General features: G+C 45.6%; 1 protein-coding gene across 1 annotated transcript in view; it reads right to left on the bottom strand.

The window, feature by feature from the left end:
• Positions 1 to 319: 319 nt before the first annotated feature.
• LOC142255930 (uncharacterized) overlaps positions 320 to 13,323 on the bottom strand; it is a 27,096-nt gene continuing 14,092 nt past the window's right edge. Inside the window, exons 2-5 of the mRNA XM_075327381.1 lie at positions 12,661 to 12,774; positions 12,422 to 12,571; positions 2,789 to 2,938; positions 320 to 611 (exon numbers count right to left, since the gene is read on the bottom strand). Of these exons, the coding sequence (XP_075183496.1) occupies positions 466 to 611; positions 2,789 to 2,938; positions 12,422 to 12,571; positions 12,661 to 12,774 (560 nt within the window). The 3' untranslated portion in view covers positions 320 to 465. The remainder of the gene's footprint in view (positions 612 to 2,788; positions 2,939 to 12,421; positions 12,572 to 12,660; positions 12,775 to 13,323) is intronic.

Genomic DNA, 13,323 nt, shown 5'->3' with positions numbered 1-13,323 from the left:
CAGCTTCCACTGCCAGCACAGACCAACCGCTGCCAGCACAGACCCCACCGCTGCCAGCACAGACTCCACCAGCACTTCCCCTGCCTCCTGTGACTCCACTCCACCACCGCTGCCACCCCCCACACCACCAGAGTATAAGGCAGACCCCATTTTTTTTTCCTTTTTTATCTGTAAATTTGGGGTGCGTCTTATAAAATGAAAAATATGGTACAACTAAGTTTTGTACTTAAACTGCACAGGCAAAAAAGATTTTTTTATATGAATATTTATTTATTTATTTATTTTATTATTTTATATGATATTTTCAAAAGAAATTCCCATTTCCCAATTGCAAAGCCAAGGAATAATCTGACGCCCAAATAGAAGGCGTTTTACATTGTATAATCATATTGTGTATTGTAATTCCTGATTAAGGAAGGTCAAAAAAAGATCATTGGAATTGAAGACAGTCTATTCATTTTCTAGTCATTGAAGATTATTAGATTTCCGTGGATTGTAACATTTCTCCATTTTGCTTTCTTTTACATTAACTCCAATGTTATTTTTAAAGTTGATTTTACAGGCAGCAGGATTTATACAACCTTTGATAGAAAATTTCTCATCTCTCTCACCTGTAAACAGAAAACCAATAGATATCATTAGGTAACATATTTAATGAAATATTCTATTTTTGGACACATTAAGTTGGGTCCTTTTGGGTTTGCCTATTTCTTTACTGGCAGATGATGGCTGTATTGCACAATCATCATCTTTTGCCACAGCAGCGAGTGATAATAAAGGAACCGAGCTCTGTTTGCCACATTAAACCCCTTAAATGCATCTGTCAATTTTCAACAGCAGCATTTAAAGCATGCATTAAAGGAAACGCTTTACGTTGTGCACCCATTGCACCCCAAATATTCCTCCTGTTCCTTCGATGACAATCCCCTTGTGAAATGGTTTCCTAATAGATTGGGATTTATATTCTATACTGCAATCTTGTGGTATATTCTCATGTACAGCACCATGGATTTAATGGTGCTCTATAAATAAATAATAATAATAATAATAATAATAATAGTACTATGGAAAAATGATTGCAGCTTCAAGTCGACCAATGGGAAAAAAACAAAGTAAAGAATAAAATAAAAAAAAAAATAGAAAAAGAAGAAAATCATGAAAATTCTACACCCTCCTCATTCTGCATATTCTTTCATTAAATATTAAGTATATGCATTTAACCCCTTCACCCAGGGAGATTTTCCATTTTTCATTTTTTTTGCGCCCTTTCTTCCAAGAGCCTTAACATTTTTTTATTTTCCATCAATATTGCCATGTTAGGGTTTGTTTTTTGCAGGACAAGTTGTATTTTTAAATTAAACTATGGGATTTACCATATAGTGTACTGTAAAATGGCAAAAGCATTCCAAGTGCAGAAAAATTGTAAAAATAGCGCAATTACATGATGGTTTTGGGGGTACTTTATTCACCGGGTTCACTGTATGGTAACACTGATGTGATATCTCAGTTTGGTACTAGTTTGTAGATACCAAACATGTATAGTTTTACTTTTATCTAAAGGGTTTTAAAAAATTCTGAAATGTGTCCAAAAAAAGTGGCGCACTTTTTGCGCCATATTCCGTGACTCGTAGCGTTCTCATTTTTTGGGATCTATGGCTTAGTGATCGCTTCGTTTTTGCATGTCGACCTAACATTTTTAATGGTACTAAATGCTATGTTTTTATCATATGATATTGCAAAATTATCGACAACCAATAAACATAATTGTAGCGTTTGGAATTTTTTCTTTGTTGCTACGCTATTTACCGATTAGATTAAATGATTTTATATTTTGATAGATCAGGCATTTCTGAATGCGGCAATACCAAACATGTGTATTTTTTTACCCCTTTAATTTTTAATGGGGAAAATAGGGGGGTGATTTGAACTTTTATTTTTTTTATTTTTCAAACTTTTTTTTTTACTTATTTTATTTTACTAGTCCCCCTGGGCGACTATAAGGATCAGCAGTCTGATCACTCATTCACTTATGCACAGCTCTTATCAGCTGAAATGCTTTGTCCTTGTTACCAGCTGCTGCTCCTCTGCCGGCTGTAACCTGAACTACGTCATGATAGCAACAGAAATCATCACATGACTCGTCGCTACTATGACAACGATCGGGTTCCCGTGATTGCATCAGGGGGCTTGTGATGGCAGCAGGAAAAGACACGTTTGCTGCGGCGGTGATTTAAATTGCACTGTCACATTTGACAGTACAATTTAAGGGGTTAACAGGCATGGGTGGATCATGGATCCACCTGTGCCTGCGAGTCATATATGTCAGCTGTATAAATCAGCAGACATGTGTGGGGATTGCCGCTGGCTCACTACAGCAGCCAGCGGCGATCACTCCTTCATGTCCTAGGTCGTGAAGGGATTAAAAAAATATATATACTTGGCATTACTGCATCAATATCAAAGAATTTAAATAATTTGACTTTATTGGTTAATAATGGAAAAAGAAAACAAATCTTTTGCACTTTTCTGAGTGTCGCAACTCTTAAAAAAATGCAAAAAAGTAATCTAAACATACTTACGCCAATATGGTATCAATAAAAAATGTTACATCAACATGTAAAGAGCAAGCCAACACAAAGCTCCATCAACAGAAAAATGAAAATGTTACAAGTCTCAAAAAATGGCGACACAATCAATTTTGTTTTTAGTTTAGACATTTTCAACTTTTTGGGAAAATTTATACCATAATCATACAAATCTTTTCTTTTAGAAATATAGATATTCTTACCTGTATCTACCATGTGCTGCCGATAATCAAAACAATGATCCATGGATCCGGTGCAGTTCATCACCTTCTCACACTTACATTCCTCCAAAATTCCTGAACAGTAGCAAGTTGGACATTTTGCACCATTTGGAGTTGGATCTACTGGAGGAACTGGAAGAACACACATAATTTTGTAGGCTACCTGCCATGGATTTTCTATAAGTTTTTATGTCTTGATGTTATAAAAAAATGTATGAAATTTTTTGGAAAATAAAGGATTTCTCGTGTGCTCCTGCTGACACCCATTCCACTGCAATGGACGTCTTCTCCTGCTAGTGAGCTGACCCCTTTCCTCTTAAATATCTTAATTCAAAACTAGCACCTGAAGAAGCGCATTTGCTGCATTCCATAAAGGTGCATGTTATCCCCTAACTCCCCCTGTATACCCCACAAACACCTTTTAAAAATATTCAACACTGTATGTAGATCTTTGGGTCCATTCTGATGGGCATCCTTGTCTGTAGCCCCTGTGTCTCTTCTCCATGTTGATCACCATCCACTTATTATGATTGACGTGGATAATGCCTCCTTCGCCATCCCTGTTACTGGACAAAATCTCGCGACTGCGCAGAGACCTTATCAGCTAGCGCAGGTGCACCTTGCTCTGTTCTACTGTGATCAGATCCGAATACATAGCTGTGAATGCTTGTACCGGTGAGGTCTCTGCACAGGTGCAAAATTCTTCCCGGGTGATGCAGAAGACATGAGGTTTTCCTTTTTTACTTGGCTAGGTACAAACTATATCAGCTTTTGTAATCTGTCGGGGACTTATTGATTGCACATGCAACTTATTTTGAATTTCTCTTCCAATATTGTCATAATACTGTGTTCCTTTGTGATTACTTTCTATGTATTTTTGATGCATTTGCTTCCTTGGTGCGTCATGTTTCTTCTTTTCTAATCGTTTATTTTTATATTAATATATGTGCACATGTTTCTGATATGTTTATCACTAAATTCCTTTTTTGCTTTATATACTCCTGTGTCCATATCTTATATATATGTATATATATGTATATATATATTGTGAGACTGTGACCGGGGTTATCTATGACGGCCGGTATGTCTCGCCCCGGTTGTGCTCACTCCATGATAGAAAGTAAATCCACTCTAGGGTTAATGCTGTTTCCCTACAGGCTGAAGGAAGGGTTAAATGGAAACAGGAACGAGGGGCAGGTGTGCCGGGTGTGAGGGAGTGATCACAACTCCCTGAGTCTCTGCTGGAGAGACATGTATATTGCTGTGGATTTTTGTTTGGACATTAAACACCGTGTGCTGTGAACCTATATGCCTGGATCCCGTGTCTTCTGCTGCGCAGCCGACCGCGCTACCTCACATATGGTGGAGAATCGGCGGGCATGCCAGCCCGGTGAGGTGTACTTCCTTTTCTGGTGATCCGGTAGCACATGTCCTGGATTCAAGCAGCTATACTACGGCCCAAACCCAGCGACGCCATGGAGGACATACTAAGGCATTTGGCTCAGGCTAATGCACAGCAGCAGCAGGATAATGCACAACAACAAGAGGCTAATGCACAGCAACAACAGGTGAATACCCACCTGCTCCGGACGTTGGAGCAACAGCAGCAACAGCACCAGCAATCCTTGAAATTGCAGGAAAAAAGGCACCAAGAACAGATGGTTCTCCTGGCCAAGTCAATCCGTGCCGGACCGGCAGCAACAACCCCGGGACCGGGTGACGACGGCAGCGTCCGGAAAGCGGTGAGACAAGCGTTGCAAAAGATGACCCCGGGGGATGATGTGGAAGCGTTCCTGGCAGTGTTTGAGCGGGTGGCCGAGCGGGAAAAGCTGCCGACCCCCCAGTGGGCTGAGGTATTGTCGCCCTATCTGACGGGGGAACCCCAAAAAGCGTACCTGGACCTCGGTACCGAGGACGCCATTGACTATGTGACCCTGAAAGCCGAAATACTGGCTCGGTTGGGGGTGAATACCTATGTACGGGCTCAGCGGGTAAATCAGTGGTTCTATGAGGAAGCCAAACCCGTACGCTCCCCGGCCTATGACTTATTACATCTTGTAAAAAAGTGGTTGCAGCCTGACACTCTGAGCCCGGCGCAAATGGTGGAAAGGGTAGTAGTGGATCGTTTTGTGCGCACTTTACCCGTCACCGTTCAACGGTGGGTAGGACAGGGTGACCCGAGTACCCTGGACCAATTAGTGTCCCTGGTAGAGCGGCATGTGGCTACGCAGGACTTGATACGGGACACTGAGACTTTGCGTACCGCCCGTCGGTCCGGCCCCTCCAAGCCTAGGGCCAAGGACCCACCGCCGACACCGGTACAGGAGTCCGCTACCATCCTGGCTGTGGCCGCGCCCGCCATTCCTGAGGTCCGGAAGGCCATGTACCCTAAACGACAACGTGTCAAGGGGGTTTCCTTCCCTATTAGATGTTGGCGGTGCCAGCGGGTGGGACATATGGAAGCCCAGTGTCCCCTGACCACGGAGCCCATGGATTGTGGGGTTACCCGGCGGGGTTCAATGTATGCTCAGGTGGTGTGTACCGCTGACCTGGTTCCCCCAGAGACTGAGCCCCACTTGTGCCAAATACAGGTGAATGGATGTCCGGTTACAGGATTGTTGGATTCCGGGAGCTTAGTGACCCTTGTGCGATCCACCTTGAGGGCTAAAGTAAAGGCCACAGGACGTACCGTGGGGGTGGTTTGCATACATGGGGACCGCCGAGACTATCCCACGGGGATTGTCACCATCACAGCACCTTGCGGTCAGGTGCAACATGAGGTGGGACTGCTTAACACTCTTCCTTATGACGTGATCCTAGGACGGGATCTGCCCTATTTTTGGACTTTATGGAAGGGAACCCCTAGGTCCCCTCCGATATTGGTCAGTCCGGGGCCTGAGCCCTACAATCCTGAATCCGGGACACCTGCCGTAGGGGTCCCCATGATAGGGACAGAATGTGAACCCGATAGGTCGCCCCTAGAGGTATTGGCAGGAGAGGCTGAGACGGTCGAGCCCATCCCGGACTTGGAGGCATCCCCGGATGCGTTTGGGACAGCCCAACTCCAGGACCCTACGTTAATACATGCCCGGAATAGGGTGTTAGTAATTTACGGGGTGGCCCAGCTGCCCGGTGCCCAGGTAAGGTACCCCCATTTCGCTCTTAAACAGGATTTACTCTACCGGGTAGATGAAATACGGGGCGTGGGGGTGGAGCAGTTGGTGGTGCCCCAGCCGTATCGCCGGCGGGTCCTCGACTTGGCTCATAAACATCTGATGAGTGGCCACCTAGGGGTCAAGAAAACGCAGGAGCGAATATTGCAACGGTTCTATTGGCCCGGGGTCTTTGGGGAGGTAAAACGGTTCTGCGAAACCTGCCCGGAGTGTCAGCTTACCGCACCACTGGTCCACTTTCGCAGTCCGTTGGTGCCGTTACCCATTATAGAAGTCCCTTTTGAACGGATAGGGATGGATCTGGTGGGGCCCCTCGTAAAGTCTGCTCGAGGGCACCAACACATCCTAGTGATCGTTGACTATGCCACCCGGTATCCAGAGGCGATACCTCTCAGACATACTGCGGCGAAGCTTATAGCTCGGGAGTTGTTTTCTGTATTCTGCCGGGTGGGGTTGCCCAAGGAGATCCTTACGGATCAGGGGACCCCATTCATGTCTAAAGTGACCAAAGAACTATGCCGGCTACTCCAGATCAAGCAGTTGCGTACGTCTGTGTATCATCCTCAGACGGATGGGTTAGTAGAACGATTCAATAAAACCCTGAAAACCATGCTAAAAAGGGTGATCTCCAAAGACGGGAAGGACTGGGATATGATGCTTCCCTATTTGATGTTTGCCATCCGAGAGGTGCCACAGGCATCCACGGGGTTTTCGCCTTTTGAATTGTTATACGGGCGACATCCCCGGGGATTGTTGGACCTGGCAAAGGAAACATGGGAGCAAGAGCCCACCCCCCATAAAAGTGTGATTGAACACATTTTAGGAATGCAGAACCGCATAAGCACGGTCATGCCAATTGTGAAGGAGCATTTACAGGAGGCTCAGGCCGCGCAAAGCGGCCGCTATAATAGACAAGCCACCGTGCGGACCTTTAAACCCGGGGATCGGGTGTTGGTATTAATCCCCACGGCGGAGAGTAAATTCCTGGCTCAGTGGCAAGGCCCCTACGAGATAAAGGAAAAAGTTGGGGTGGTCAACTATAAAGTATTGCAGCCCGGTAGGCGGAAACCTGAACAAATATACCATGTCAACCTATTAAAACCGTGGCAGGAACGGGAAAGCCTGATGGTTGAGTTTCCCCCATCTCCCTCCTCTTCGGGTCGTTCACTCCCGGCTTCAGCGACCTCCGGAGAGGACGAACCGGAAGTAAGGATCGGAGAAGCCCTCACCAAGCAACAGAGGCGAGAGGCCAGACGGCTGGTTCAGCAGAACCCCGATGTCTTCTCCGAGTTGCCGGGTAGGACCAGTCTGATACGACATGACATTGTCACCGAGCCCCACCTGAAGGTACGCCTGAAGTCATACCGCGTGCCGGAGGCTCGAAGACAAGCCATATCAGAAGAAGTGAAGACAATGCTACGCCTGGGGGTCATCGAAAAATCCCGGAGTGAATGGGCTAGTCCCATTGTCCTAATACCAAAACCCGATGGCTCCTTAAGGTTCTGCAATGACTTCCGGAGATTGAACGAAATATCCAAGTTCGATCTCTACCCCATGCCCCGGGTGGATGAGCTGATTGATAGGCTGGGACAGGCGCGATATTTTACCACGCTCGACCTGACCAAGGGGTACTGGCAGGTGCCACTGACGGAGTCCGCCAAGGAGAAAACCGCTTTTGTTACGCCGGAGGGTCTCTTCCACTATGTTGTCTTGCCTTTTGGGTTACATGGCGCTCCGGCCACGTTCCAGAGGTTGATGGACTTAGTGCTGGAACCCCACCAGGCGTATGCATCAGCGTACCTTGATGACATCATTATTTACAGCTCCGATTGGCAGACCCACTTGGAACAGGTACAAGCGGTGGTGGACGCGCTTCGAACAGCCGGATTGACAGCCAATCCCAAGAAATGTGCGTTGGGACTCACGGAAGCCCGCTACTTGGGCTACGTGATAGGCCAAGGAGTGATTAAGCCCCAAATTAACAAGGTTGAGGCGATCCAGAAGTGGCCTAGACCCCTGACCACGAAGCAGGTTAGGGCCTTCCTGGGTATCGTGGGGTACTACAGGAGGTTTGTGAAGGATTTTGCGGGACTATCAGCCCCCTTGACGGACCTTCTCAAAGGCAAGAAGTCCGTCATGGTGCGCTGGACTCCGCAGGCCGAGGACTCCTTCCGGGCCCTGAAGGGGGTCCTGTGCGGACAACCCGTTCTGGTCAACCCTGATTTCCGGAAGGAGTTCATAGTACAGACTGACGCCTCTGAGGTCGGCCTGGGGGCAGTGCTGTCTCAGGTGGTTCAGGGGGAGGAACACCCCGTCACCTTCTTGAGTAGGAAGCTCACCCCTCCCGAGCGGAATTATAGCGTAGTGGAGAAGGAGTGCCTGGCGATTAAATGGGCCTTGGAGTCCCTACGCTATTACCTGCTGGGACGGCAGTTTCGCTTGGTGACTGATCACTCTCCGCTGGTCTGGATGAGGTCCGCCAAGGAACGGAATGCCCGGGTTACCCGGTGGTTCCTTTCTCTGCAGAACTTCCGGTTTACGGTTGAACACCGGGCCGGTAGGTTGCAGGTCAACGCCGATGCCTTGTCCCGCGGCCCGTGTTTGATGGCGGGAGTTCAACCCCGCACGCTTGAACTGAGGGGGGGGGGTATGTGAGACTGTGACCGGGGTTATCTATGACGGCCGGTATGTCTCGCCCCGGTTGTGCTCACTCCATGATAGAAAGTAAATCCACTCTAGGGTTAATGCTGTTTCCCTACAGGCTGAAGGAAGGGTTAAATGGAAACAGGAACGAGGGGCAGGTGTGCCGGGTGTGAGGGAGTGATCACAACTCCCTGAGTCTCTGCTGGAGAGACATGTATATTGCTGTGGATTTTTGTTTGGACATTAAACACCGTGTGCTGTGAACCTATATGCCTGGATCCCATGTCTTCTGCTGCGCAGCCGACCGCGCTACCTCACAATATATATATATATATATATATATATATATACAAAAACATGTTCAGAAACACAATTATATATATAATATGGGCTGAAAGTGCACACTCACAGCTGCAATATGAGAGTTTTCACATGCAAATCGGAGAAAGGGTTTAGGAATCATAGCTCTGTAATGCATAGCCTCCTCTTTTTCAAGGGACCAAAAGTAATTGGACAAGGAACTCTAAGGGCTGCAATTAACTCTGAAGGCGTCTCCCTCGTTAACCTGTAATCAATGAAGTAGTTAAAAGGTCTGGGGTTGATTACAGTTGTGTGGTTTTGCATTTGGAAGCTGTTGCTGTGACCAGACAACATGCGGTCTAAGGAACTCTCAATAGAGGTGAAGCAGAACATCCTGAGGCTGAAAAAAAAGAAAAAATCCATCAGAGAGATAGCAGACATGCTTGGAGTAGCAAAATCAACAGTCGGGTACATTCTGAGAAAAAAGGAATTGACTGGTGAGCTTGGGAACTCAAAAAGGCCTGGGCGTCCACGGATGACAACAGTGGTGGATGATCGCCGCATACTTTCTTTGGTGAAGAAGAACCCGTTCACAACATCAACTGAAGTCCAGAACACTCTCAGTGAAGTAGATGTATCTGTCTCTAAGTCAACAGTAAAGAGAAGACTCCATGAAAGTAAATACAAAGGGTTCACATCTAGATGCAAACCATTCATCAATTCCAAAAATAGACAGGCCAGAGTTACATTTGCTGAAAAACACCTCATGAAGCCAGCTCAGTTCTGGAAAAGTATTCTATGGACAGATGAGACAAAGATCAACCTGTACCAGAATGATGGGAAGAAAAAAGTTTGGAGAAGAAAGGGAACGGCACATGATCCAAGGCACACCACATCCTCTGTAAAACATGGTGGAGGCAACGTGATGGCATGGGCATGCATTGCTTTCAATGGCACTGGGTCACTTGTGTTTATTGATGACATAACAGCAGACAAGAGTAGCTGGATGAATTCTGAAGTGTACCGGGATATACTTTCAGCCCAGATTCAGCCAAATGCCGCAAAGTTGATCGGACGGCGCTTCATAGTACAGATGGACAATGACCCCAAGCATACAGACAAAGCTACCCAGGAGTTCATGAGTGCAAAAAAGTGGAACATTCTGCAATGGCCAAGTCAATCACCAGATCTTAACCCAATTGAGCATGCATTTCACTTGCTCAAATCCAGACTTAAGACGGAAAGACCCACAAACAAGCAAGACCTGAAGGCTGCGGCTGTAAAGGCCTGGCAAAGCATTAAGAAGGAGGAAACCCAGCGTTTGGTGATGTCCATGGGTTCCAGACTTAAGGCAGTGATTGCCTCCAAAGGATTCGCAACAAAATATTGAAAATAAAAATATTTTGTTTGGGTTTGGTTTATTTGTCCAATTACTTTTGACTTCCCAAAATGTGGAGTGTTTGTAAAGAAATGTGACAATTCCTACAATTTCTATCAGATATTTTTGTTCAAACCTTCAAATTAAACGTTACAATCTGCACTTGAATTCTGTTGTAGAGGTTTCATTCCAAATCCAATGTGGTGGCATGCAGAGCCCAACTTGCGAAAATTGTGTCACTGTCCAAAGATTTCTGGACCTAACTGTATATATATATTCTAGCTGTAGCACCTAGCGTTGCCTGGGATAGTAACTGTCTCCCTGTCTCTCTCCCAGTCTCTCTCTGTCTGTCTCTCTCTGTCTCTCTTTCCTTGTCTGTCTGTCACTTTCCCTGTCTGTCTGTCTTTGTCTCTTTCCCTGTCTGTTTGTCTCTCTATCTCATTCCCTGTCTGTATCTTTCCTTGTCTTTTCCTGTCTGTCTCTATGTCTGTCTGCTTCTGCCTGTCTCTATCTGTCTGTCTCTTTGTCTGTCTGTCTCTTTGCCAATGTATGTAAAGCGCTGTGGAATTAATAGCGCTATATAAGTGAATAAATATTATTATTATTATATATTATATTTTCCTGTCTGTCTCTTTCCCTGTCTGTCTTTTCCCCTGTCTGCATTGTGACACGCCAACATTCCTTTCAAGGGCGTGGCTTTGCATTCTTCTGAAATTCTTGCTGCATTGTGGCTCCCAACTCCATTAACTTTAATAAAGGCAGGTTTTTTGGTGAATAACTGTAAATAACGGGGTTAAAATTTCCTCTCAAAACATAGTCTATGACGTTCCGTGAGTCAAATGGAGTGTCTGTGCAAAATTTCGTGATTGTACATGCGACAGTGCAAATTCCTTTAACGGACATACACACATACATACATGCACTCATACATACATACATATATACACTCAGCTTTGTATAGTAGATACATATATACAGAAGGTGAAATAAGGATTGAACGTATCACCTTTTTGTAAATGAATATGTGATATATTCCTGGATGTGCTATTGATACAAATTTTTTACGATATGTTGGTAACAACCCATCCAATCACTACAGGCAAATATCTAAAGCCATAGATGTCCAATTATCCATAAATTTACAGAAAAAAGTATTGAACACACTGAAATTCAATACTTCACATAAAAGCTTTCATTAGTGATGAAGCTTCAAGATTCCTCCTGTATGGAGACACTTGTCACCTGCATTGCTCAGGTGTGGTTTTGGACCATTCTTCCACACAAACACTCTTCAAATCCTGAAGGTCCCATGGGCTTTTTCTATGAACTCTGAGCTTTGAGTTACCTACAAATGTGGCAACACGTATCTCACACTTTTTGACTTCCAGTGCTCTAAACTAGAAAACTATTTAAGTTTTTTTTAAATTAAATTTAAACCACAGAACACTGATTTAAATGGAAAGGGACTGAAACATAGTTTATAGGAAGGTTACATTTTTTTTTTACATAAAGGGCGCTTTATACGCTGTGACATCACTAGCGATCTCACTCGTCCCCGTCATTTGTGCATCACGGGCAAATCGCTGCATCTGGCGAACAATATCGGAGGTATGCATCACACGTAGTTACCCGCCTCACAACGTTGCTGTGGGCGGTGAACAACCTCTTTTCTAAGGGGGCGGTTCATGCGGCGTCACAGCGACATCACACAGCAGGCCTCCAATAGAAGCGGAGGGGCGGTAAGCAGCCGCATGAATATCACTCCCACCTCGTTGCCGGAGGACGCAGGAACGCTGTTGTTCGTCATTCCCGGGGTGTCACACATAGCGATGTGTGCTGTCTCAGGAATGATGAGCAACCTGCATCCAGAACGAGCAATGATATTTTGAAAATGAACGACATGTCAGCGATCAACGATGTGGTGAGTATTTTGGATCGTTAGCGGTCGCTCGTACGTGTCACACGCAACAACGTCGCTAGCAAGGCCGGATGTGCGTCATGAATTCCGTGACCCCAGCAACATCTCGTTAGCGATGTCGTTGCGTGTAACGGGGCCTTAAGATTGAAGTTTTGGCCATCAGTCAATAACTCCACTGTAATTATTAACATTGTGACACTTACGATAATATTCATCAGTGTTGCAAAATTCTCCAGAGCAGCAATTCGAGTGAAATTGGAATTTGATTTTTTCTGCTGCTGCTTCTGAGGTATTGGCTCCACACACTGTTTCATTGGCACAACCTTTCATTATTGACCAAAACTGCATTCCATCTGCAAAGCAGGTAGATAGACATCCCAAACCCAGAAATGAGATGAGGATACTGTACTTTTAGTGAATGGAAGAATTTAGTTGTGCTCACCATTGAATATGTGTTGAGAGATGGTCATACATCGATCTCCAAGGCACTCATTTTCAGTCACATTACATGTCTTGGACATGCGAGACATGCCCGAATAACATTTATGGGAAAAGACTGGAAAATAAAGGGGACAATCAATTCATCTTATATGTGGACAGTCAGAAAAGGGCAATTGCTGTGAATTAAAAACTAAGGCGCCCTTTGCACACTACAACATCGCAGGTGTGATGTCGGTGGGGTCAAATCAAAAGTGACGCACTTCCGGCGTCGCTCTCGACATCGTAATGTAGTGTAAGTGTGTAGTGAAGTGTGTAATTCGTTTTAACTACGATTACCAAGCGCAAAAGCGTCGGTATCATATGATCGGTGTAGTGTCGGTCATTTTCATTATTTTAGCTGCAGCTACGGAACAATGTTGTTCTTCATTCCTGCGGCAGCACATATCGCTGTGTATGAAGTCGCAGGAGCGAGGAACTTCTCCTACCTGCGTCCCGTCTGCAATGTGGAAGGAAGGAGGTGGGCGGGATGTTTACTTCCCACTCATCCCCGCCCCTTCGCTTCTATTGGCTGCCTGCCATGTGAAGTCGCTGTGATGCCGCATGACCCGCCCCCTTAGGAAGGAGGCGAGTCGCCGGCCAGAGTGACGTCACAGGGCAGGTGAGT

The sequence above is a fragment of the Anomaloglossus baeobatrachus genome, chromosome 11 (genome assembly GCF_048569485.1).
Source record: "Anomaloglossus baeobatrachus isolate aAnoBae1 chromosome 11, aAnoBae1.hap1, whole genome shotgun sequence".
NCBI lineage: Eukaryota > Metazoa > Chordata > Amphibia > Anura > Aromobatidae > Anomaloglossus > Anomaloglossus baeobatrachus.
Note: the sequence above shows the minus strand (reverse complement) of the source record. Positions and strands in the feature narration are given on the sequence as shown.